This window comes from Sarcophilus harrisii, chromosome 2 (genome assembly GCF_902635505.1).
Source record: "Sarcophilus harrisii chromosome 2, mSarHar1.11, whole genome shotgun sequence".
Lineage (NCBI taxonomy): Eukaryota > Metazoa > Chordata > Mammalia > Dasyuromorphia > Dasyuridae > Sarcophilus > Sarcophilus harrisii.
In genome coordinates this window covers 114,541,149-114,567,014 of record NC_045427.1, presented here as the reverse complement: position 1 = coordinate 114,567,014, position 25,866 = coordinate 114,541,149, and the positions used below count along the sequence as shown (strand labels likewise).

The window sequence follows — 25,866 nt, the reverse complement described above, 5'->3', positions numbered from 1 at the left end:
AGGCCTGGCAGCTTGAGTGAGGAAGGAAGACTTAGGTTCAAATCTCATCTCTGACATATTATGGCTATGTGCCATAGTTGTGTCAGTGGGCATAGACTTTTCCAGTTAATGTGCTGTCATTTAACATCTCAGTGCCCTCAGGCAACTCTGTATGCCTTCAGATTGCAAAGCAGATGATGACTTTCATTGTTAGAGGGAATTTCATCACATGGAGTTCACTCTGCCAATTATAATACAGGTCAATTTGTTTTCAATGTTTAAGGGAATGTGCAAAATATAAAAGCTATTATAATGGGGGCGGGGGGGAAGAAAGACAGTCTTAATTTATATTATAGTAGGGCAAAGAAAGACATAGAACAAGTACATGAGTAAGTATTATTTATACAAGTAAGTAATGATGGAAATAAATGGAAGATCAGTAGAATGTTCTAGGAATATTTAAGGAAATGAAGAATACTTTCAGTTGGAATACAAAGGAGGGACCAGATGAGGATGCACATAGGAAGTAGCACTGCAGGCTGATAATCCTGGTTTTTTTCATTAGCATCTTCCCTGCCACCATATCTTTTTTCCTTTCAGTTCTTTTTTTAGCAAAACCTCATGCAAAACTTTGTTTTAGTAAACCTACATTGGCCCTATAGGGCAGACTCTGAGACTCCCCTCATCACTGATTTATGGTGCTTGCCACATTTTCCATAAACTCCAAATGAGTAAATCTCAGCATGTGTCCTGAACAAATGAGAGTCACACGTTCTGGATTTTCCCTTAAAAAAAACAAAACCAAAACATCACTTAATTACATTATAAATTATGTTCTGAGTGACTTTTAGCACATGTTGACCTCACAGGAACTCTTTCCTTTTGACAAAGCCTATCTGGGCTTCTCAATTAATTAACTCATTCTCCCTGAAAATCAAGGGGGAAAACACAGAGATCCATTGTACAAACCAGTGCTGAGTCTATTAAAACAAACTCTGTGAAGTTACTGGAAGGATTGTATTTGTCCTCTCATGGCTTGGTTGTAGGAAATCAACAACTCAGAGCTAGCATTTCCACTCAGGTTGGTATCCACTATCTCAGAAAAATACAGTTATGAGTTCAGAAGCAACACTGATGGGACAATCAGAATAGAAAAGTCTACCCTTTGGATTATCACCATCATTCATCTCTATCTAAGATGGGTCCAGAAGCCTATGTTCCCTTAGACAAAGACAGGAAGTCTCAGCTGCAAAGTGAAAGAGAAAATGTGAGGAGAAGCTTTCTTTTAGCAGTACCCCTTAGGGTAAAGTAAAAATATTTACAAAACTTCTAACTCTGTCAGTTTGATATTAATTATGAGGAGGAGCCTGAGAGAAGTTTCTGGACAGCAGGTTTGGAATAAGCTGTATGTGCTTCAAAGGAACCTAGAATTTAAGATTTTAAATGGAGTTATTTCTATCTCAGTCACTAACTAGAATGCCATGCTCAGGTTTGAGTTAATATTTTATTTTTACTTGTCTTCTCTTGGATGTTTCCATTTGAATCACCTTACTTACACAATAAATCAGACTACTGATCTCCAGGAGTTAGAAGAACTGATTTCTAGTCCAGTCTGTGACTAATTTCATTTGTAAGTTTGGCTTGCTTCCTTACACTCCCAAGGCCTCAGCTTTCTCAAATATAAGATGGGAAAGCTGCATTAAATGGATTCTTCCAGCTTTATGGTTTTGTGATTCGTTGCAGCAGTGTTTCTCATCCATAACTGTAATTTGTCAGCCAACACTCCAAGCCTCTTTTTAATAGCATAGCTCAAGCCTTTTATGTTGCCATTCGTATTCCTAGCTCTCAGGAAAGAATGTGATAAACAAAATGATAATGAGGTTTAAAAGGCTGATGAAACAAAATGTGAACTTGGTTGAAGATACATTCTGAGCCGAGCAAAGCCTTCAGTTACAGGACAAAAGCTGTGAATGGTAGAGTTTCTGACAACTCTTAGGTGTTAATGAACACACTTGAGGAAAGTGAAGGAGTCCTTGCTGGTGCCCTTAAAGTCACACTATCCAGGCAGCCACCTACTCAATAAAGCTGACCCTGATACTGTAAATGAAGTCTAAAATTAACCACGGAGGTATCCTGGGAGAAAAAAAAAGCATCCAGAATCAATGCTACTCCCATTACATCTTTTCCTGTACAACAGTGGCCAATCTACCAGCCTTTCATCAGATAACTTTAGTTTTTGTGGTCGATATGTGAACTATTTGTTGTGTTCTATCATATATTACAATTTTTTTGCAGTAATGAGCAGCAAGCTATTTTGTCACAGGAAAAGGAGGCTTGCTACAACAAAGTAACCCTCTCCCTTGAAATGATTAAGAATTAAAAAACAATTTCAAAACTCCAAGTGTGAAACACTAATTTCTAATGATCAGCAATGATGAAAGGAATTTAAAAATCCAAACCTCCTTTAAACCAAGTTTTAACTCCCTTATCTGCTATACCATTTATCACAGCTATTAACCAATACTACAATAGTTGAATTATATTATTAGTTAATAGCTAGTAACTAATAATATAATGATATATTATTAGTTAATAATCCTGTCTACTTTGGTTTTCTCTCCCATTCTCTCTCAGATTAAATGCTAATGATGTGTAGCTCAAAAAAAAAATCAGTCACTGGAGAAAGGAACAAGTGGTATAAAATGTCTGGGCAATCCACAAAGTAAATATTTAAATGTCAGATGAGAAAGAATCATCCTTTGGTATTTATAAGGAGAATTTTCATCAGCATCAAAGCTACAATCAGCTGTTAATAATACTAAAAATATGCTTCATCCTTTTGGTTCAGATAAACTAGTTGCACCCCAATATTTCACACTAATAAAAGTCCTCCTCTGTAGGAAGAGTACCTTTTACAGGAAGTCATTTGTCTCATTATGAATTTCCTGTTGCAAACATGAGAAGTGTTATCTTTAAGTGAGGGAATAAAGCATAGGGTAATGGAAAGCATACCCAACTTGGATACAGAGGATTTGGATTCAATGTCAGGTTCTGCTTGAGTAAAGTACTAGTAATATGACATTGGGCAAACCACTTATCCTAGTTGGACCTCAATTTCATTATCCATAAAAAGGAAGACTAGACTAAAATGCTCCCGAAGGTCTCGTCAATTGATTATGTTCTATGGAATATATATGAAATCGTTTTATGCACTGTGTCTCAATCCCTGAAACAAGACTGAGAAGGATCATTGGCATTCAGACACAAGAAGAGAATTACAAATGATGGGATTTCAGACAACAGTCAGCTAACTGCTAATGGAGCATAATTTTAAGACATTTGGATGATACAGTGGCTAGAGGACTGAGTTTAAAGTCAGGAAGGTCTGAGTTCAAATTTAAATTCAGCCCCTAGGTGACCCTGGGCAAATCATAATATCTGCCATCTATAAAATGGGAGTAATAATAGTACTTACTTCCCAGGGTTGTTGTAAAGATAAAATAATATTTGTAAAGTTCTTGGTGCAGTGTCTGATGCTTAATAAATCCTTATCCCCTTCCTTTTCATCCTCCCCTCCATAAAAACAATAGATGCTAGAGTCTAGGTATCATGTTACACTTTTTTACTGAATGAGAGTACTAGTAGTATCAGGCCAAGAGGGCCAAGAGAATGATAATGTAATACTTTTGCTGATAGTTATATTTAAGAATAACAGTAACAATAATCACCTGTCACTTCACTTTACTCAAAATCCTAATCTCTCTTTGTGTAGGTGAGATGATAGGGAGCTGGAGGGGATCATAGAAATCACCAAGGTAAATTTTATTTCACATAGTTGTTAACTGCAGCCAGGAGAGAGGAAATTACTTGACTAAAGTAATGCCTTTAGTAGTAGCTAAGCCTGGATTCAAAATAGTCTTTTGACTTCTAATCCAGTACTTTTTCCTACTAAACCACATTGTGGTTTAGGATGATTCTAATGTTAGAAGGAGTTTCCTTTGTTTTTCTTGAAACTATTCTTTGTGGATCTGGAATGTGGGGGATAGTACATTCCATTACTATCTACAAGAACTAAATATTCACACAAACACTGGGTTTGTTTTGAAAGACCAAGCCTTTCTTCAAGTAAAAAAAACTCAGGGAAATAAAACACTAGCAAATAACAATTTTGAAATACATTTGAGGAAGCAGACCCAGAGGTTGTGAAATTCTCTTCACCAGAATACAGAGTATATGGTGTGAGACAGACGTTTCAAATAGAAAGAAAGAAACTAGATCATTTGATGTTTTCCATGTTCATCTTATCCTTCAGAGACCTAGGTATGTCTTTTTTTGTATCAATGAAGGAATCTTTTTTCCATTGCACAAAAGAGCTTCCAAGTGGAGCTTATCCCAAAGCAATCATGTCACAAGCAAAGCAGGTACCTGAAAGAGGTATAAAGAATAGTATCTAGATGGTTCTGTAGTGTGTACACAGGGCTAGAGCTGGAGTGAGAGATAACTAAAATCAAATTTGGCCTCAGACACTTCTAGATGTGTGACATTGTGCAGATTATTTAACTTCTGCTTGCCTCAGGTTCCTCAGCTGTTAAATAGGGATGACAATAATAATACCTACCTCCCAGGATTCCTGTGAGAATCAAAACAGAAAATATTTGTAAAAAGCACATTTGTGGTTGTTCAGTTATGTGTGACTCTTTGTTACCCCATATAGGGTTTTCTTGGCAAAGATACTGAAATGGTTTGACTTCCCCCGAACTTAAGTGACTTGAGGTCACACAGCTTAAGTGAGTATCTAAGGCCAAATTTGAATTCAGGTCTTTCTGACTTAAGTTCAGTGCTCCATCAGCTGAGCCACCTAGCTGCCTCTTCCTGTCACATAATAGGTGCTTTAGGTATTAGAATACCTTATTTCAAACAGACTTATTCTAAAGCAGAGCAGGACAATTGATGGGACTGAGGGGTGTGTGTGAGAGTATTAGAAAATCCCCCAATTTTATTCTTTTTAAGGCAAGCAAAAATTTTTTTCTGATAATTACAGTACAGTTACTATCATCATCATTTACAAATGAAGATAGTATAATGAAATGAAGTGACTTGTCCAGGATCTCACAACAGAAGCCAGAATTCAAATATAAAGTATCTTTAGTCAATGCCATTTTAAGTTTTAATAGCACAAAGGTACATGAAAATTTTTGGAGCATCCTGTGCTTCTGAGTCCAAGTCCAATAGTATTCTGCCCATTGTATCATATTGTCCTCAGTCACTATCTCTTTTCTGTCTCTCTGTCTGTCTGTCTCTGTCTCTGTCTCTGTTTCTCTGTGTGTGTGTGTCTATGTCTGTCTCGGTCTTTCTGTCTGTCTCTCTTTCTGTATTTGTCTCTGTCTCTCTGTGTCTATTTCTGTCTCTGTCTCTGTCTTTCCTCTCCCCCTTTCTCTCTCTTTTTTCCTTTCCTTTTCTCTTCTCTGGTCTCTTCTTCCCCTTGTCATTCTATTCTTTGCTTTCCCATTTTAACACTTTACCTCTTTTATATCTCCTGTTTCCTTTCTCTCCCCTACCTTTAGCCTCCTGTGAATTCCCATTATTAAGCCTCTAGAGAGGCTACAAAGATGGTTGACCCTTCGTTCAGAGCCACAGTTTATTTAGCAAAATAGGATTTCTTTTGGCACTTTATCTTCTCTGGATAGTTAAATCCTCACTGGGATTCATTCAGTCCTCACTCTTGGAAATTATTCTCTTCATTATCTCACTGGAGAGGGATGTTATTTGAAAGTCTTGGCTCACACTGCTGAGCCTAGAAAATACCAGAGCACCAGAACCAAATCGCTGGAAAATCTGTAAAAATTAGTTTCTTTTAGCAAAATTATGGCCAAAGGAGATGCTACAGAGCAGTCTATCCTTAAATTATTCAGTACAACATCCTACCCTGCAGGAGAAGACTGAGCTAAATAAATAAATGTAATGCAACTGAAGTGAATAAATATTGTTGAAAAGCATCAGAATGCCCCCTGTTTTGTCCTTTATCCATCACATTCCCTTCTTTGTCATCTTCCCTTTCCCTGTAGGCTCCTCCTCATGGTCCTTATTCTCTCTCCTTATCCTTCCCCACCTGCTCCCACCAAAATAAAGAGGAAAAAAAATATTGTTATTGCTTCTCTAAGCATTCTGGAGAATGAGTTGCCTCTGGGTATCTCATTTTAGGAGAAACATTGACAAGATAGAAAGCATTCAGAAAAGGGGGGCCCTCACAACTATGTCACTAGGTTAGTGACATATTATGTGAAAGAATTATTTCTTTCACATATTATGTGACATTATGTGAAAGAATAAATATCCAAAAAGTTCTTTATAGGATTGAATGATGGGCAAAATGTAATCAAATGAAATTTACCAGAGTTAAAATACAGAAATTTCCATTTGGATTCAAAAAATTAGCTTCATAAGTATAACATGGAGAGGAATAACTAAAAACAATAAAACAAAAAACAACCACCAGTTCATGTGAGAAAGATTTGGCACAATTTTAAAAAGCTAATGAAATCTTAAGCTGAGTTAAGAGAAGCCTAGCATGCGGAATGAGGAAGGTAATAGTTCCAGCATTCTGATCTCATTAGATCCCATCTGAAATGTTGTGTTCAGTTCTTAATAACATATTTTAGGAACAACACTAACAAGTTGGAGCCCATACAACAAGATGGTCATCAAAATGGGGAAGGAACTAGAATGCCTGTCAAAATCATTGAAAGGAACTAGGTCAGGAAAAGATAAAGGAACATAATTCTTATTTTGGGAGCAGGTAAGTGGTATAATGGAAAGAACACTAAGTTTGAAATCGGGAAGATCTGATTTCAAATCTGGTTTCAGATACTCACTAGCCATGTATTCCTGTTAAATCACTTAGCCCTGTTTGTCCCAGGTTGCTCATCTGTAAAATGAGCTGGAGAAGGAAATGGTAAGCCACTTCAGTATCTTTGTCAAGAAAACTCCAAATGGGAACACAAAGAATGATAGGCAACTGAAACAAATGAACAGCTATAAATTCCTATAATCATTTTTTAATATATATCATAGAAGAAGGTTTAGATTTGTTCATCCAGAAAATAGAAACAGGATCAATCATTAGAATAGTAGATTTGGTTTAAGAAAAAACTGCTCTAATGATTAAGACTGCCTTTTAATGGAATGGGCCGTTATAATACATTAAAGAAAAATCAATTTAGATCCAGACAGGAACTTGGACCTCATCTATTGCAACCATCTCTTTTTTTAGATGAGTTAAGTGAGGCCTCCCAAAATAAATTAGATAGTAACTATTAAGGAATCAGGAAGACCTGAATTTCAATCTGGTCTCAGATACCTATCAGCTCTGTGACCCTGGGCAAGTCACTTAACCCATATCTGCTTCTGTTTCCTCATCTGTAAAATAAAAATAATAAAAACACTTAACTCTATGAGTTGTGAGGATCAAATGAAATGATATTATTATGGAGATATAATGAAATATAAGCTTTATAAAAAGTTTAGGACAGTATCTGGTGCATATATGCTTGTTTCCTCCCCACCCCCTGAAAAAGATATTTCATTTTTTGTCTTTGAAGTATTGTATTTCACACAAAACGAATACTTAATAAATGTTTTTTGACCTGACACATGTCTAGGGCCACATGGCTAGTAAGTATCAAGAGCCAGAATTCTAACCCACGTCCTTTTATTCCAAATTCAACTCTCTTTTCATTTTAGTGCCCTGCCCCTTTTGGAATAGACTATTTTGAGAGATTCTGAATTTCCCATTTTTGCTTGGAGACTAAGTAACCAATTCCAGGAATGTTTAGGAGGGGGTCTCTGTTCAGGTAAGAGTTGGACTACATGAATTTTTAAGGTCCTTCCAGTTCTAGACTTCTATAAGTTGATATCTTTTCCACACAGCTACAGCCATAGAAGATCAGGTCCCCATCACAAATTGCAGAAGTAAATTAGAAAAAAATTAAATGCTATGTCATGAACCCAAAGAATCTAAATTTTTAAAAAGGGGGGAGATCCCATTCCAAGGAATGACATCATAAGCCAATTCCTTTGAGAGCCATTTTTCCTTGAAATAACAGTATCGTTCCAATGGAACTATCATTGAGGGAGTTAGGGACTTGGCTCAGAAGGGAGAATTTCATTCAAATGCTCAATGTTTTAAGGAGTTTTCAGTCCACAGCTAATATATAATTTTGCTTTTTTTTTTTACCTCTTTAGACCTCAATTCCTTTGACCTTAAAATGATTTTAATTCTTCAGGAAAATGAAAAGTAGCTCAACCTCCCAAAATAATTATGAATTTCTATTCAAACCCTTTCATTTTATCAAAGAGAGGGAAGTAAAGGCCAGACAATAATAAAAAACACAAAAGTAGAATTTACATAGTGCTTTAAGTTTTGCAAGGATTTTCCTGGGGCACACAGAAGTTAAATAATTTGCCTAGGATCATACAGCCAATATTTGAGGATATAGTTAAACTCAGGTCTTCCTAACTATAGATTCAAGGCTCTATTCAATGTACTACCTAAGTAGTCAGAGTCAGGGAATGGTATAGCCAGACCCAGAACTGAAGCAGTCCTAGAATTTGCCTTCAAAATTGTTGTATTATATATGGTCTAGGAGGTGGGGCCTAGAACTACACAGAATAGTGTTTCCAGAGCTGTATCTAGTTGTCCTTTCTCTTCCCCCTGCTTTCTGCTATTTACGGAAGGCATAAGGTAGTTACATGATGAGCTAATTAATCAACCATTAAAGTTTTAATATATTACTTGATCATAAGATTCTCTTACTCTCAATGAATAACTCCTCTTTTTCTCTCCCCTTTTCTGCCTCTCCCAAGCCAACCAATAGGGTCAATAGAGGTCTAGAGAAATCATTTGGAATATTTTTTTAAATCCTCCAAAAATACAACATCTTTCTCATCACTGTTTCTTGGATCTAGATTCTTCTCTTTTCATCCATGATTCCCATTCACAAAATTCAACAGTTCTCTCTTAATGGCCATGTAATTTTTTTCTAAACAATCAGGTGGCATATAAATCCTAATTATTAGAAAAGGCAACAAATGGCACGTTGCCAGACTGGTTATAGTTTGAATGGACTCCCCAGATCTCTCCTCCAGCCAGAAAAAGAAGCAGATGAATGAAAGGAAAGGTTTGATCCAGTTTGACCATCTATCAAAGTATTCTCAGTGAGTTAAGAATGGGAGAGAAAGTATGTCTGATCAACCCTAATTCTCATTCTATTCAGCTTTGCACTTCCTCCATTTTTCCCCATGTGCTCCAGGATCACAGTTTCTCCATATCTCTTTACTGGCCCCCAAATACTTTAAGAAAATTCTTTGATCTTGCCACTCTAGTAGTTAGAAGCACCTTTACCCTGGCCATTTGGGAAGTAAAGTCAAAATGGAGTGGAGAATGATTCTCACTCTGACTAAATCCTTCAAAACAACCAAGCGGCAAGACAAAATGCCCCACACCTGATTTCCTGCAAAATCTAGCCCCCCCTCCCATACCCATGCCTGGATTTGGAATGGATTGGTAAATCCAGGTATTGTGTCAAATCACTAATGTCAAGGATAAACCTGGACTAAATTTTTAGGTAAGTGAAATATTTCTTTAGTTCCTTTGCATCTCTTTTCCTGTGTTCCTGCTTTTTCTTGCCCCTTCTACCTTGCCTCCTAGAAATCCATTTCCCATGATGCCTTCTGCTTCTTTAATAACCCCTCTGCACTAGAGTGCTCCATTCAGAACTGAACTTTATAATGTGACCTGTGATTCAACATCACCACTCTTTTCTCTTCTTCCATCCACCATTCTATAATATAAGAATCACAGTGATTACCCCAGCTTCAAAGGTCATCATTTTGCTGGTAGGTTATCAGTGATTATCAGAGATTTTTTAAATGCCAAACTCAAATTACCTAATTATTTGTGGTGTTAAACTTTATATGCATGTATATCAATTACACAGTGAATATACATATATGTGCATATGTGTATATAAACATGCATGTATGGATATACATATACATATATTTGCATGTCCAGATAAAATTTATAAAATGTTTAGCCCAGTTCCTGGCACACAGTAGGCACTCCATAAATACTTACTCTCTTTTTTTGGTCTTATCTCATTCCTTTAAGGATTCATAAATTCTATTCACACTGGTCTCCCTCCATCAACAAATACAGATTTCAATTTCTCTACAATGCAGTAAGTGATCTTCAAGAATTGGTATTGCTGGAAAAAAATCATCACTCTGTGTCAAACTATTGATGATCATCTCCAAATTTAGCTAGATAAGTGTGTAGATAACAAACATAGATTCTATCACTATAATGGGACCTGTCTTAATTTATGCTCTATTAGCATTAGTAATCCAAAGTCACTATCTTTCTAGCCACATTCCTCTGTCTTATATTCGTGAAACTACTTTTTGAACCTAAATGTTAATAAATACTTAATATTTGTTTCTAATAAAGATGACTTCATTGGATTCCTTCCAAAATCGATCATTAGTTGTCATTCAGCAAGTTAGCTAGTCATCTCTAACTGTTGTATCATCTGTAAATGTGAGAAACATGTCAATAATACTTTTGTTCATGCTACTAGTAAAACAAGTTTAGGATCAAGTACAGATCCCTGGGCTCTTAAACCAAGCAGAGATTCCACCAGAACTTACTTCTATATTAACATTAAAGTAAAGTTAACATTAGTGACTACTCTTTGTATTCAGTCATTCAATTAGTTAGTTCTATCTTCATTTATACTATTATCTATCTCATAGTCTAGTAGTCGTGGGGGGGTGGTATTATTATTATTATTAGTAGTAGTAGTAGTAGTAGTAGTAGTAGTAGTAAGTGGTAGCAGTAGCAGTAGTAGTAGTAGTAGTAGCAATAGTAGTAGTAAGTAGTAGTACTAAGTAGTAGTAGTAGTAAGTAGTAGTAGTAGTAAGTAGTAGTAGTAGTAGTAGTAGTAGTAATAGTAGTTAGTAGTGTAGTATGGGGTGTTCAGGAAGGACTAGCACCTTGTAAGGGCCTGCTGAGCCCTTTTCTGGATTACTCATCTACTTTAGGGCCACCTGATTCACTCAACTCTGACTTGTGGCTCTAAGAAGCTAAGACATGTGAAGTGACTACATCTCAGTAACATCTCAGCTAAACCAGGCTGAGAGAACCTACAGGCCTCAAACCCTTTGGTGAATTAAGGAAATGTCTACCACAAGCATATGAAGACTTCCTTAAGTATATTTGGCACATGAGAACAATTTATTCCAAAAGCCATGAAGGCAGCTAAAGCAGGAGCTGTGGAATGCTTAGAATTGGCAGGATATGAGAGATATCAAGGTTATTTGCTATATCCCAAGCCATTACCAATCATTCTGACTTTTGTCTTGCCACTAGACTTCAATAATTCTGGAAGAGAAAATGAGGCTGATATTTTGTATAGCTCTGCCTCAGTTAAATCCAATTCACATTCAAATCAAAATACTGTTTGAAAGTGAAGAGCAAACAACTATTAGTAGTAGTTGTTGTAGTAGTAATGTGATCTTGTTGGTGGTAGAAGTACCAATGAAAGTATTTACATAGTACTTTAAACTTTGTTAAACTCTTTATATCATCTCATTTTGTCCTCATAGAAATCTTGGAGATTAGGGTTATTATTATCTCCATTTTACATATGAAGAAACTGAGAGAGGTAGCTGTTAAGTGACTTGCCTAGAGTCACACAGCTAGTAAGTTTCTGTCATCAGATTTCAATTCAGGTTTTTCTAATTTGAATTCCATTCAATGAATGGAATTCATCTATCCATCAATCTATCTATTATGCCACTTTACTACCTTCTCAAAATATCCACAAATTACCTCCCTAATCATATATTCTAGATTTTTGACAAAAACACTATTCTCTTACCTTTTCTAAAATTAGAACACCTTTGCCTTTTTCTAGTTCCAAAATGCCTTTTTATTCCCCAGTATCTTCAAGATCATTGACAATAGTTCAGAAATCATATCTGCCAATTCTTTCCATATTATAGGATTAGTTCATCTCATCTTAATCTAACTTTCATCTACTTTACTGGAGCATCACTTCCATATAAGCCATTTTTGCTCTGACTTTTTTAAGTCTAAAAATCATTTCCCTTAGTGAAGAATACTGGCAAAATCAGAGATGAACAGTTCTGCCTTTGTCATCATCCATTATCACTGATGTCATTCACTCCATGCATCCAAAAGTTTTCTCCTTCCTTTCTCTTTCCACTTTTCCCAATGGAACCCTTTTACATATATAAAACAAAAGAGTTTCCTTTATATTAGTAGCTTTCCACAGCTGTCTTAATTCATCCTAAGCATTAGCTAACAGCTCTTTCCTTCCAGAACAGTGGCATACTGTTATTATATAAATTTAAATATAAATATTCATTTATCATGTTTTTCAGGTCTTTTTAAAGCTATTTTTGCTAAGTATCTTGTTCATCTACATCAGTATTTTTAAACATATCTTCCATTTCCTTCCTCTATTTTGGTTATTAAAATCATAATTTGTTTCATCTAGTTCAGCTAGAAAGAGTCCTGGAACAAGCTGGAATCTCACAATTGTTTAACATTCAACTGACTATTGACCCAGTTGATAAAATAGGTTACTTACTTTTTATAATTGGATAAAAGTGTTGTTCTGCAAGTTCATCTTCAAGGGGCTCACTTAAATCATCTTTGAGATAGCCCCAGCAGCAGATTCATTGACAGAAATGATACGTACTTCATACTATTCCCACATGGTTTTAATTATTTCCACCAAGATTTCTACATTTTAAGAGCATTTCATTTCAGTTTGGAGATTGAGTCTTTGATATTACAGCATCCATTTAAAAATGTTTTCATTTTTATGAGTTAATTATATCCAAACTATTAGAGACAGTATTTTTGTCCCTGATAATGCTTCAATTTTATATGTCGAATTCTGAAGAATATTTTGGGACGTGTATTAATGGTATGTGAAGTTGTCATTTAGTAATTTATGAGGCATGGTTGAAATTCTGCTCTTTATAATTCTATTTACTTGATCATCTTCCTAAAGAGGGACAAAATTTTTACAACTTTTAATATGTTGTACAGTTTCTACCATTTCCATATGAAATCTATTTTGACCAAAGCCTGCCTCTTGGCAGAGGGTACTGATCTAGAAATGTAGAACGAGACATATATTTTCAGAAATGGCCATTATATTGATTTACTGTGTTTGACTATATTTATTTATAAAACTTTGTGAGAACCAAGGCTTAGAAAGTTATAGATAGGAAAAAGAAAATAAAAATCAGCAATAAAACATTTTTAAAATATACAGAATAAAACAAAAGGCTGTTAAATTTAATACACTAAAAACTGTATATAATTTAAGTTTACAAGTTGTGTAAAATGCTCTTTTGTTATTTGAATGTTGAAATACTTTTTATAAGTTTGTAAGAAATTACAAAGTTAACATATAAGTATATTGGAGATTGTTTTTTTTTACAATACAAGGATTTGTCATCTCCTAATTTATGAAAGATATTAATCTTCCTTTGTATAGAAATGTGTTGTCTTGATACGTACATGATAAATTCTTGAAGTCTACAATGATGAGTTTCACAGTTAATGTTTCTTAACATAATTGGTATTAATCAGTAAGTCTGAGCGCTTTACAGATAACCTTTCTATAATGTCTAATGGCAATGAATTATTCCTGACCTGACATTTTAAATTCCTTATTTCAATTATCAAATACATCTGATTTTGCCACATTTTTTTTCAGCATATTGTTGGTTGAGTTCACACAGATGTTGCCCTAGAGAGTCTTTTGAATTTGCTTGTGGGTGTTAACCATCTTGTTGTCATTGTCATTATCATCATTGTTGTTTTTGTTTGGCTAAGTATGATTTTATACAAATTCTTTTCTGTTGATAGGACTTGCCAAAATACCTAGTAGATGTTCAATAAATATTTATTGATGGTGACAATGATGCTAATAAACCCAGAGTTTAAATCCAAGAGCTAGGGAAGTAGGGAAAGGAAAGGAAATCTCAGAAGATCCTAAACAAGTGCCTTAGTTAGGTAAAAGTACAAAGGAAAGGTTACAAAATATATTCTTAACTAGTTTGAGAAAAGAGAAAACTATCTTTTAGCGAAATTGAGTAAGTTTTATAAAGCCTTAGCTTCATAACTATAAAGCTATTTAGCCATAAAGCCTTAGTTCTTCATTTTGGGAATAGTTGGTCTTAATACAAAGAGAAAGTTAGGTAAATTGGGTTTTATTTTCAATCACAGTTTAAAGGAAAAAAAGTTTCTTTCTGTCCCAGTTGTAAGCCAAAAGAAGTATTCCTTGCTCCTTAACCATCATTGCTATAAAGTGATGCTTTATCAAGATGACTGGTCCTACTCCACCCCTTCCTGCTAGCTGATGCAAAACTAGATCAGCATTGTTTATGCAAATCTGAAGCAGCAAAGATCTAACAGAAGCAACATGAACAATAAATAGCAACCTTCTGGACAGTACAAATAAGTTAACATTACCAAATATTTATAATTAAAATAATTCAAAAAGGATATATTCAGGCTGCAACTAAATTTTGTTTTGTTTTGTTTTCCAATTCATCATCATTCACCTTCTTTCTGTGGCCCCTACTAGAAAGGGACAGGATTTCCTCCTGAATTTCATTGGTCTTGACAAGACCTAGAAATCCCAATCTTAAATTTTAAAAAAGAGAGGTGAGCAAAATCTCAGGACCTGAAGGTGAGATTGAAGTCTCTCAAAAAATTCAGAACATCTGGTCACAGTTACTTATAAATACAACGAACAAAAGACTCATAGGAAAATGAAGGGCTATGAAATATTTCTGGCCTGCCTAAATTCACTGCTTAATTGGAGGGTACATTCTAACTACTCTATCAAACTGGACCAAAAAAAAAAAACTGTAGTCACTTTTAATGGAAGGATAGCCCTTCATCTAAAATGCCTGGATCCAATTAGAACAAGCTGGCAGCATTAACAACTGTTTGCTAATAGCCCAGAATGCTTGCACTGGTTTTTCACAATAGGTTTACTTCATCAGTTCAGTTGCACGTATGTTTTGTGGGTTTCCTATAAAACACATGGCCAGAGGCTAGGTAATTTCAAGCAGCCTCAAATTATGATTGGAAACATATTTAGATTGAAAAATAGAATCAGTTATACTTTGACCACAGGAAAGACATTCTTAGCATATATGTGCAATACAATTTTATTCAAAATTATACTTGATGTATTTAGTTGAATATTTAAAAAATATTGAAGCCAAAAAAACAAAAACAAATAAAATTCAAGTTTCCCTTCCACCATGAACAAATGTTACTTAAAAGACTCCCCTTCTACAAAGTTTTTAATATAAAATAAACTATAACTTAATAGTAGCAACAATTTAGTTGTTTTATATTTTTTTCCAATCTCTCTGTTCTCTGTGTATTTGTAAAGTTTCATGACATTTTTGACCTCTCTATATTATATGCAGTCAGAATCAATGTACCTAAAGGTGATACATAAACATTTTTTACTCAATCTGTTACATTGTTTAGTCACTTTTTAGATAAAAGAACAACTTTACATGGTCACTGGAACCCTAAGAGGTATCCTTGGGGGACAAATAATTTTACTACAGAAATAGCACAGACCCATAGACACACAAGGGACATGACGATGTACATTATAATGTTATTCTTTTTGTGTCTATCATTGTTGTAACGGGCCTGATTGTGTGCTTATTTTCAACTATGAGTTCCTCTCACTTCTCAGAATAGATATGGACTAATCAATTTGCTGCAAAATATATCTCTTTAGAATAAATCCTATTATCCTATTCACTACCATTCCAAAATTAAGAGCTCTGTGTAAACACACACACACACACACACACAGAGTTCTCAGCCCAGAAGACTGACCAATTCTATGACTTCCTGCTCCCTGTGGCACACTAGCAATACTTTGGGTACTGGAATTTGTTGTCCATATCTAAGCAGATTCGTTACCTTTCCTTGATAGTCCTTCCCCAATTCTGTTACCATCCCTACATCAGTCATTTCCTTCCCTCACTGCCAGATTATAACAGCAAAATAACATTTTAGAATTCAAGAACCTTAGAAATTGTCTACTCCTATTCTCTCATTTTACTTATGAGAAAATTGAGATAAAAAGAGTTTAAAGACTAGAACCTGGGGCTTCCTAATTCTTAGCACAGAGTTCTTACCAAAATACTTTCCTTTTCACTTAACCTATGCTGGAGTATCCCCTGATTGCACACTTATAATCTCCTGAGTAGTAGTTCTTAAGCTTTTGTGTGTTATGGTCCCAATTGGTAATCTGGAAAAGCCCAGGAACTGCTCTTAGAATAATGGAGTTTTTCCTATCTTTTCTCCCTATCTCCTTACCTTGCACTAGAGAAGATCACCATTAAACACAGATGATTATAGATATAGATATATAGATTTAAATGTATGTATGTATATTTATATATATATAATTATACTATACATACTTATATTTACCAGTTCATTCTGTGGAGGTGGATAACATCTTCAAAGATCCTTTGCAGTTCATTTGAGTATTTATAATACTGAGTATTATATTTGAATGTCTGTGTATTTGAGCACAATATTTGAATATTTGTAATATTGAGTATTTATAATACTCAAGTTGTTCTTCAAACAATATTACTGTTACTCTCTACAATGTTTTTTTAGTTCTGCTCATTTCATTCATTATTTCATGAAAGTTTTTCTGTGTTTTTCTCAAGTCAACAAACTCATCACTTTCTGGTAGCACAGTAGTATTCCATCACAATCATACATTACAACTTATTTAGCCATCCTCCAATTGATGGGCTTCCCCTTAATTGCAAGTTCTTTGCCACCACAATAATGTTTTTAAATGCACAAAAATAAAATACATAAAATTACAAGATATTTTACATTATGTTTAATTATATTGAAAATATATATACATATATATATATATATATATATATATATACCCATTGAAATATAGTTGCCAAAATGTTTGGAAGGGGTAGAAATCACAGACCTCCAGCTTATGAACTCCTGCTTTAAACGTTTGCTTCATGGACCCTTTTCTCTGTGAACTTAAATGTTTAATAGTGCTAGGCTACAATATTTATCACTAGATGCCACAATCTAATTCCTTAAGTTCAAGAATATGAGTTGTAATAAAATTAGAACATTCTCTCCTTAGTTTTGTAACTTTGAAAACAGCCACAAGCATTACTTCAATTAACAAAAAAAACAAAGTCGTTTTTTTTTTTTCAGGGAGAGATTTTTGCTTACCTCTTCTCTTAGTACTCTGCACTCACCTGTCCCACAACAGTCACTTTTAGCATTGGTAAGCTTATAGCCAAAAAAAAAAAAAAATAAGGCAAGACCCTCAAAACTAGTATAGTAGATGGAAAGTTGGTCAAGTCAACAAGCATTTGTTAAATGCTAATTATGCATTAGGCATTGTACTCAGTGCTGACCATGCTAAGTAAGGGAAGAGATCCATCACTGCTCTCAAGAAACTCAGTCTAATATGGGAAGCTGAAATCAAAGTATATTTAAGGATATCTATAGGATAAAGTGGAGATGATCCCAAAAAAAGGCACTAGCCCTAAGTGGAATTAAGAAAGTCTTCCTGCAGAAGGTAGAATTTTAGTTGGGATTTGAAGGAAGATATGGAGCAGAGGTGAGAAGAGAGATAAGTCCAATCATGAAGAATCAATATAATGAAACAAATGTTAAACTTGAGTCAAAAGACCTCAATTGGATATTCAGTCCTGCTGCTTAATTCTTGCATGTTTTTGGACAAGTAATTTCACTTCTCCATATTTCACTCGTCATCATCATCATCATCACTAACATCTATATAATTCTTACTTTGTGTTGTACTAAGTGTTTTTAAATTATTATCTAATCTGATCCTCACAACAACCCTGGGAGATGGATGATCTTATCATTCCATTTTACAGATGAAAAAACTGAGGCAAATAGAGGTTAATTGACATGCCCCAGATCACATAGCTCCTAAGTATCTCGGGCCAAATTTGAATTCATGACTTCCTGATTTCAGACCCAATGCATTAGCACTGCAGCACCTAGCTGCCACTATAAAAGGATAGGGGTGCTAACCACCTGATTTCTCTCAGCATCTTGCCTCTCTAATGTTCTTAGTTTTATTTTGTAGCCTGCCTTCTTGGCCCTTCAGAAAGGGCGGGGAAAAAGCAGCAGCTATCTCTTTCCCCTGGAAAGTGCCTAGTACCTAGGCAAGTTTAGAATTTGCCAAGTCACTTCTGGTGCTCCATTGCTGCAGGATAAGGCTATCAATTTCTGCATTTTTTTAAGATTTCAAGGGTCCAAGCTTTTCTTGGTGTGATTTCTTTCTTCACAAATGTGGCATTTATACCATAAATAGGTTCTCATATACCTAAAAATGTTATCACCTGTAGAACCTGGGTTCTATTTTATCCCAGCAGGTTTACCCTCTCTGAACCTGACTGGGAAGACTCCAGAGCACATATATACTAGTCCCCTTCAATGGACCTTTGCTCAAACCCTTTCCAACCTGGCAAGGTCTATCTTTCAGAACCCAAGGTCAATTCTATGTCACATAGAGGCATCAAAATAAAGCTTTAGGGAAAGAAATTTTACTTGTTATTACCATAAAAAAACAACTCACACTTATACATTGCACTATCCCTAACAATACACAATCTGAGGTTGGTAACACAATTATTATTCCTATGCCACAAATGAAGAAGCCAAGGAAATTTATCCAATTTATCCAACATCAATTTGAACTTAAAACTACTGTTGCCTTAAGTACCAGCTCTGTGCAAAGGATCATAGTGAGGAAACTGTGAAGTAAAGTAACAATAATCAAATACATTTCTATATCACTTAAAAGTTGAAAAAGTGATTTCCCTACAATGATCCTGGAATAGAAGTTAAGCAAGAAAAGTGAGGCTTAAAAAATTAAAATAACTAGAAGTCTTATAACCAATATCATAGCACAGGAGCCAAGCCCACACCCAGCTCAAAATCACAGCTTGAGTGGGGGTCTGTTCTGATGTGACCCAGGCAATTTCCCCAAAAATGATGCAAGACCCTATGACAGTGCTGGCACAAATAATGACAAAAGCTATGATAAATCAAGGCTATGGTCTAGGTCCTACATTGGGCTACCATCTCTTCCACCATCAGGAGACATCTCCTTTCCTTGTGTACATCAGACACTCCCTAAAATAGCACTGTTTTTCCTGTAGAATTTTCAAGTATCTGAAAATAAGATTACAACAAAGGTTAGGGAATTTTGTTTACTAGGGAAAAACCTCATACACTCCATCCTATGTATTTCCTTTCTTCATGGAGTCATGATTTAGTAAGATTAGAGTACAGTAAACCTGTTTTGGGTGCTATTTATATCTCTGTGTATATAGAAACTTTCTAGGCCTCTGTATATTTAGGGGGCTTTCTCAGGCCTCCTAGATAAACAAAAAATTAATCTTCATGGTTAGAAATCATATTATTAGTTGCAGTTGTTTGTCCTTCATTCTCAAAAAGAACCATGACATCAGAGAGGCGATGCCATGACTTGCAAGTGAATTGAATTGAAGTGAGGGAGGGCTGTGCAAGGTCACCTGCCTCATTTTCTCCTCCAGAGCTATCTGGGTCCAGTGGCCAGATATAGATCGGGATGATTGGAGATGGCCCTGGATGCAGTGGGAGACCTTGGTCTTTCTAAGCTAAGATCTTCAACAGTCACACTGTGACTGAAGCCATACCCATTTAATGACTAAGGCTAGTTAGTAATTAAGGCAAAGAATGATATTTCACCTAATTAAAAATAGAGAGGAAGAGAGACTCAGAAGAGACTTGGAGAGAGAAACTGTTTTTAAACAAAACAGAAAAGATTGCTATTTATATTCACTCTGAGTCAATCAGGACTCAAAGACAAAGTGGGGCTTGTCCTGGGATCTATTTCTATTGTTGGCTAATCAATGGCAGTCAGAATGATTTGGGTTTAAGGCATGATCCTTAAGAATGAAATTTAGCCAGTTAACCCCAAGATATATTGGGAAGGTTTAGCAATCAAAAAAAAATTAACAACAGGTAAAAATTTGATATCCTATGTAGACAGAGGGAAGGGAAGGAAAAGAAAAGGAAGAAAGGAAGGGAAAGAAGGAAGGAAGCAAGAAAGGAAGGAAGGAGGGAAGGAAGGAGGAAAGGAAGGAAGGAGAGGAGATAAGAAAGAATAAAAAGAATAGAACATCAACTGAATTCAACCAACACTTAATAAACATTGTTTGAAAGATACTGTGTTAGGCATTGAGGATGCAGAAATTTAAAAAGGATTTGAAATATGACAAATGCAAACAAGTATAATACATGTTAGGGATACCCAGGACAAAGGAAATAACCAGACAAAATAGTCTAGTGATATTTGAAGAGAGAAGGGAAGGCCATTTATAAGGTGGTTGAGGTGATCCTTAATGAAAGAAAATTCCAAAAAGTGGATGTGTTATAAGTTAGTGGAAAGAGTGAGGAGTTAAAAATTAGTAGACCTCATTTTAAGTCCTCTGTCTACCACTTACCCTAGAATTTTAGGAATTGTGCCCTCAGTTTCATTATCTAGAAAACTGAGGTAAAATCAACTATCTCCTCCATTTTTTTACATTGTCATAAAGATGATATGCCGTAGTATTTTTATACAAGACTTTCCATCTCCCAAATTTGGTTATTTTTACTGGTTGTTGTAAAAGCATCTTACCAAGAACTCCAGGATGAATCCAAGAAAGATTTTATTTTACATTTTTGCAAGAGCAGGTATCTAAATTAGTAAGCACACTCTTGAAGTGCAAAAGCACAGCCTTTTATTCTGTCCCCGAAAAGTAAGTTTGTCCCTCTGTTTCCCACATTGGCTGGGTACTACAGAGGTTACAGTCTAACTGAAGCACCTAATTCCCCTACTTGAGCATAAGTCCCCATTTCTGATTACATCATCCATTGGCATTCACTTTATTTGGACATAGTTCCCCATGATTGACTGGGGTTGGATATCACTTCAGGTGCCAAACCTGCAGGCCAACTATCCATGTCTATACTTGGGTTACATAAGCACCGTTACTTTTTTACAGAAGAAAAAACTGAGGTTCAGAGTAATTTAACCATGATCATACCACAGCCAAGTATCAGAACTGGGATTTTAACTTAGTATGTAAAAAATCAGGGGCAACCAGGTGGTATAATGCATGGAGCACTAGTTTGGGGATTAGGAAGACTCATTTTCCCTAGTTCAAATCCAACCTCAAATACTTACTAGCTGTGTGACTCTAGGCAAGTCATTTAACCCTGTTTATCTCCATTTGTTTATCTGCAAAATGAAGTGGAGAAGGAAATAGCAAACCACTCCAGTATCTCTGCCAAGAAAATTCCAAATGGGATCATTAAGAATCAGACATGACTAAAAACAACTAAATGACAAAATTATTATTATCAACTATGTACATTTTATTTTCTTCTTCTGCACTTGGCAAAATAATCTGCTTTTGTCTCTTCTTTATCTTTTTCTTCAGAAGATTTTAGGAGGAGTCCCAGGAAACTATCTTGATATCTCATTCTAAAGATCATTATACTCTAAGTGATTGTAAGAAGGTTAAACATAAGAAACTGCTTGAGAGCTAATGTGAACATATTTTGGATGCAGGAAAAATAATCTCAATGAATTGTCAAAATGAAACTATTTAAAATAAAATCCAGAGTTGCTTTTTGATCCTGTTAACTAAAATAAGAAATTATTTTTTCAATTTGGGGGACTTTAACATCTTCTAGGAAATCCTCCTTTTATGTCTACTGCTGTATGTGTATTCAGTCCTAAGTATTACAAATACTTTAAAAAATGATACACCGACAAAGCTCTAAGTTCTAACCTCTATTCTCTTTCTTGGCCATGACTGTAATAAAATCATTTAAATCTTTCTTGTCCTCAATTTTCCCTTGTAGTATAAACTAGAGTTCAAAGCTGTTGAGGGACAATCAAGGACTCCAAAGTTTCATGGTGATAAAACAGAATGAAAAAGTATAAAACTACCATAGTTTAGATATCTTAGAGAGATTATCTAATCCAAATTCAGAAGTTATTGTTGTCATGTTTGCTGCTGTTGCTGTTGTTGTTGTTGTTGTTGTTGTTATTGCTGTTATTGAGTAGTCTTTTTGATTCCAGGACTGGCACTCTCTCCACTAATCTAGTTGCACTAATAATAATAATAATAAACTAAAATTTATATAATGTTTACTATGTACCAGGCACTGTGCTAATCGCTCTACAATTATTATCTCATTTTTCCTCACAACAACCCAAAAAGCAGGTGCAATTATTATCTGCATTTTACAAATGAGAAAACTGAGGCAGACAAATTAAGTGACTTATCTAGGGTCACACAGCTAGTGTCAGAGAGTAGATTTTAACTCACATCTTTACTCCAGACCCAGTGCTCTATCCACTGCACCACTTAGCTGCCTGATATAGCACATTTCAGTATTGCCAGCGAAAGACACATTATGAAGAATAGGCACAGAGATTTGACAATGGCATCCCCCAGAGTAAGAAGCTCCTGTGCCTCTGTAGTATATCTTAGATAAAACACAAAAGCTACTCTTTTAAAACATTATTGATTATCACTGCCTGTCTATATTTAGGGGCAGGAAATGAAGGGTCAAGGACTACAACAAGACACAATATCTAACAACATCTTTTATTCTGTGATTCATCTCTACTCAATCTTATTGGATCTCTCATAGAGGTCATTGTCAGTTCAAATTTGAAGAAAAATTTTATTTTGTGTGGGGGGCATGCTGGTCACATGAAGCTAATTTAATAAATTATGTATTGAATTTCGGAAGTGGATATAATACCACTGATGAGTCATAAGTAATAGTCAATGTCACATCATGACTGTTGATAATTAGAAACAGATGGCAAAGCATTTTACTGTGATTTGGGTTTTTGGTGACAGTCTTCTTCTCATTTCAAAACATCCTTGATTTCATCAATGCTTCCCCCACTTATGCAGATGGCAACCCCTCAACAACTTATTAGACAAATTGAGTTGCTATAGCCAGTAAAGGCTTCATCTGGTGGCTAATTATCTATTGGTATATCTCTTTACACTTAACCAGGCTTGTTCTCAGAGGACTACACACATTTTACAATTGTGCCTTCTTCAAAGCCATCCCAGATGGCCGCCATCAGCCCAGAAATGGCGATCACGTTCATGACATCTATCATAATTTGAGGGTCAGCTCAATTCCATGATGAGCCAAGAAATGAGCCTTTCCATTACAGAAGCCCTTGCCAAGTGTTAGCAATGTTTTCCCAGAAAATATTGCTTAAAGATATCGCTTATTACTTAAAGACTTCTCTAAACAAGTTTACATATTTTGGATGCAAGAAAAATAATTGCAGTGAAATTGTCAAAATGAAACCATTTAAAATAAAATCCAGAGTTACTTTTTGATCCTGTCTACCAAGAAATTATTTTTCAATTTAGGGGACTCTTAAGCCTTCTGGGAAATCTCCCTTCTATGCCTACTGCTATATATATATATATATATATATATATATATATATATATATATATATATTCAGTTCTATGTATTACAAATACTCAGAAAAATGATACATGGACAAAAAAAAAAGTTCTAACCCTTATTCTCTTTTTTGACCATGACTGTAATAAAATCATTTAAATCTTTCTTGGTCCCCATTTTCCCTTGTAGTATATTTCAAAGCTGTTGAGGGATAATCAAAGACTCCAAAGTTTCATGGTAATAAGATGGAATGAGAAAGTATAAAACTAGAGATGATCTTAGATATTCCTATAAGATCTACATCACCTTTGTTCTTAATATTTTACATAATTTCTGAAGTTTATTGCAAAAATAACAACAATAATGAAATAGCTGGTGTTTATGTAGGATTTTATGATTATGGTGCCAGATTTGGAAGGAACCTTAGAGACCATTATATCCAGCTCTCTCATTTTCCAAATAAAGAAATTGAAGTCCAGACAGCTTCTCACTCTCTAAAGATAAAATTTGAACCCAGATTATCTTCTCCATGTCCAATGCCCTATATACAAAACCACTCTGCCTCTGAGGAATTGAGGCCAAAGGAGGTTGTGATTTGCCTTTGATGCCACAGGTAATAAACACTAGGGTCAGGATCTGAACTTGAGACTTCTGATTTCCTTACCCTCCCATATAACTTCCACTATTGCAATGTTACCTCTTATTCTCATGCATTATTTTATTTGATCTTCATAACAACTCTGTTAAGTGGATTGTTCAGATATTCTGCCCATTATACAGATTTGGAAAGTGAGTCATGAAAAGTCCAAATGGGTTGTCTAGGGTTACATAATTAAATGGAAATACTGAGAATCTAACCAAATTCTCTGTATGTCTGTCCAGTGGAGACAACATATTCCTTGATGTGTTTTGTTACCCTAAATTCCACTAAATCTTGTGGGGGCCACTCCCATGCAATGTTGGTACTTAGATCAATTCAGGTATTCTTTGTCCACACAGACTGTGAAACATCATTTTAATACAAAAACCAGAATTAACTAATTCAACATCTATTAGGTATCTACTATGTGCAAAACACTTTATATAGCACTGAATAGACAAGGATGAAAAATGACAATCACTACTCCCTAGGAGCTTTGCAAAATAATAAGGATGTCACATACACAAGGGTGATTCTAGGTACGTACAATTGATAGTGAGTGACAGAGAATCACAGTTAAAGGGCAAAAGACATGGACATCAGGAAAGTCTTCTTGAAGGGCGTGCCATCTGCATCAGACCTTGAGGAAAGAGAATGACTCCAGCAAATAATTAATGCAAAATGCATTCCCAGGATGGGGTACAGATTGTTTCAATGTGCTGACCTAGGAGAGAGTTCATCATGAAATGAAGAAACTACTAATGGTCTAATCTGGCTTGTATGTAGATACATAAATGGAAACTGTATATTTTATGAGGATAGAAAATTTTCTAGAAAAATAGAAAATAGATTATAATCAGATTGCTAAGAAAATGAGTTGTCAGCTAGATAATGGGAACTTAAGGAAAACATTTAACTATGAGTGTGATATGGTCAAGAATCAGGAAGAATATTCTTCCAGCTTTATAGATAATGAATTTAGAAAAGGGAAAAGCTAGATTTAAAGAGACAGTTAGGGTTTGACTTGGAGTTATTGAGGAAGAAGTGGAAAGACCAGGTTTGAAGTGGAAGATAGGGTGATATAGAATGGATGGGATTGAGCAATTGATTTGTTATAGGAGAAAAGAAGGGAGATTCAAAGATACTTCCCAGATTTATTGACATAGCATAGTACACCAGTATTTTAGTTGTGTGTGATAATTTACTCCACATTTGATTATGGAATGTGCATTTCAGGTCAACCAGTCAAGGTGGGGGGAGGAGAGGACTTACATTTCCCACTGTGAACAGTCTTTGGTGGGATATCTCCCAGGGTGATAATTTGAACATTGCAATTGCTAACTCCTTTGTTTTCTTCCTTGTCTTTCCATTTATGCCTAATAGGCTGAATGTAGAAGCTTTGGTATTAAAATCAGTATTAATTTAAACTGTGATGTTATTGTTTAACCCAATGATAGGTTAAAATGTGATTGATGTCTTAACTAGAGTTCTGTAAACTGGCCCCAAAACTTGAACCATAAAAATTAAATTAAAAAAGAGAATGGAGGAAAATCTCTTAGGAGCTCAAAAAGTCAGAGCC

The 25,866-nt window shown here is 35.2% G+C and overlaps 1 protein-coding gene across 5 annotated transcripts in view; it reads left to right on the top strand.

Moving 5' to 3' along the window:
• Positions 1-25,866, top strand: part of ANTXR1 (ANTXR cell adhesion molecule 1) — a 277,518-nt gene that overhangs the window by 218,113 nt on the left and 33,539 nt on the right. For 2 of the 5 annotated variants that reach the window (XM_031950625.1, XM_031950623.1), the window contains exon 18: positions 3,752-3,794. The exons of the other annotated variants lie outside the window; for them this stretch is intronic. In XM_031950625.1, the coding sequence (XP_031806485.1) occupies positions 3,752-3,760 (9 nt within the window). In that variant the 3' untranslated portion in view covers positions 3,761-3,794. The remainder of the gene's footprint in view (positions 1-3,751; positions 3,795-25,866) is intronic. 5 annotated transcript variants of the gene reach the window in all.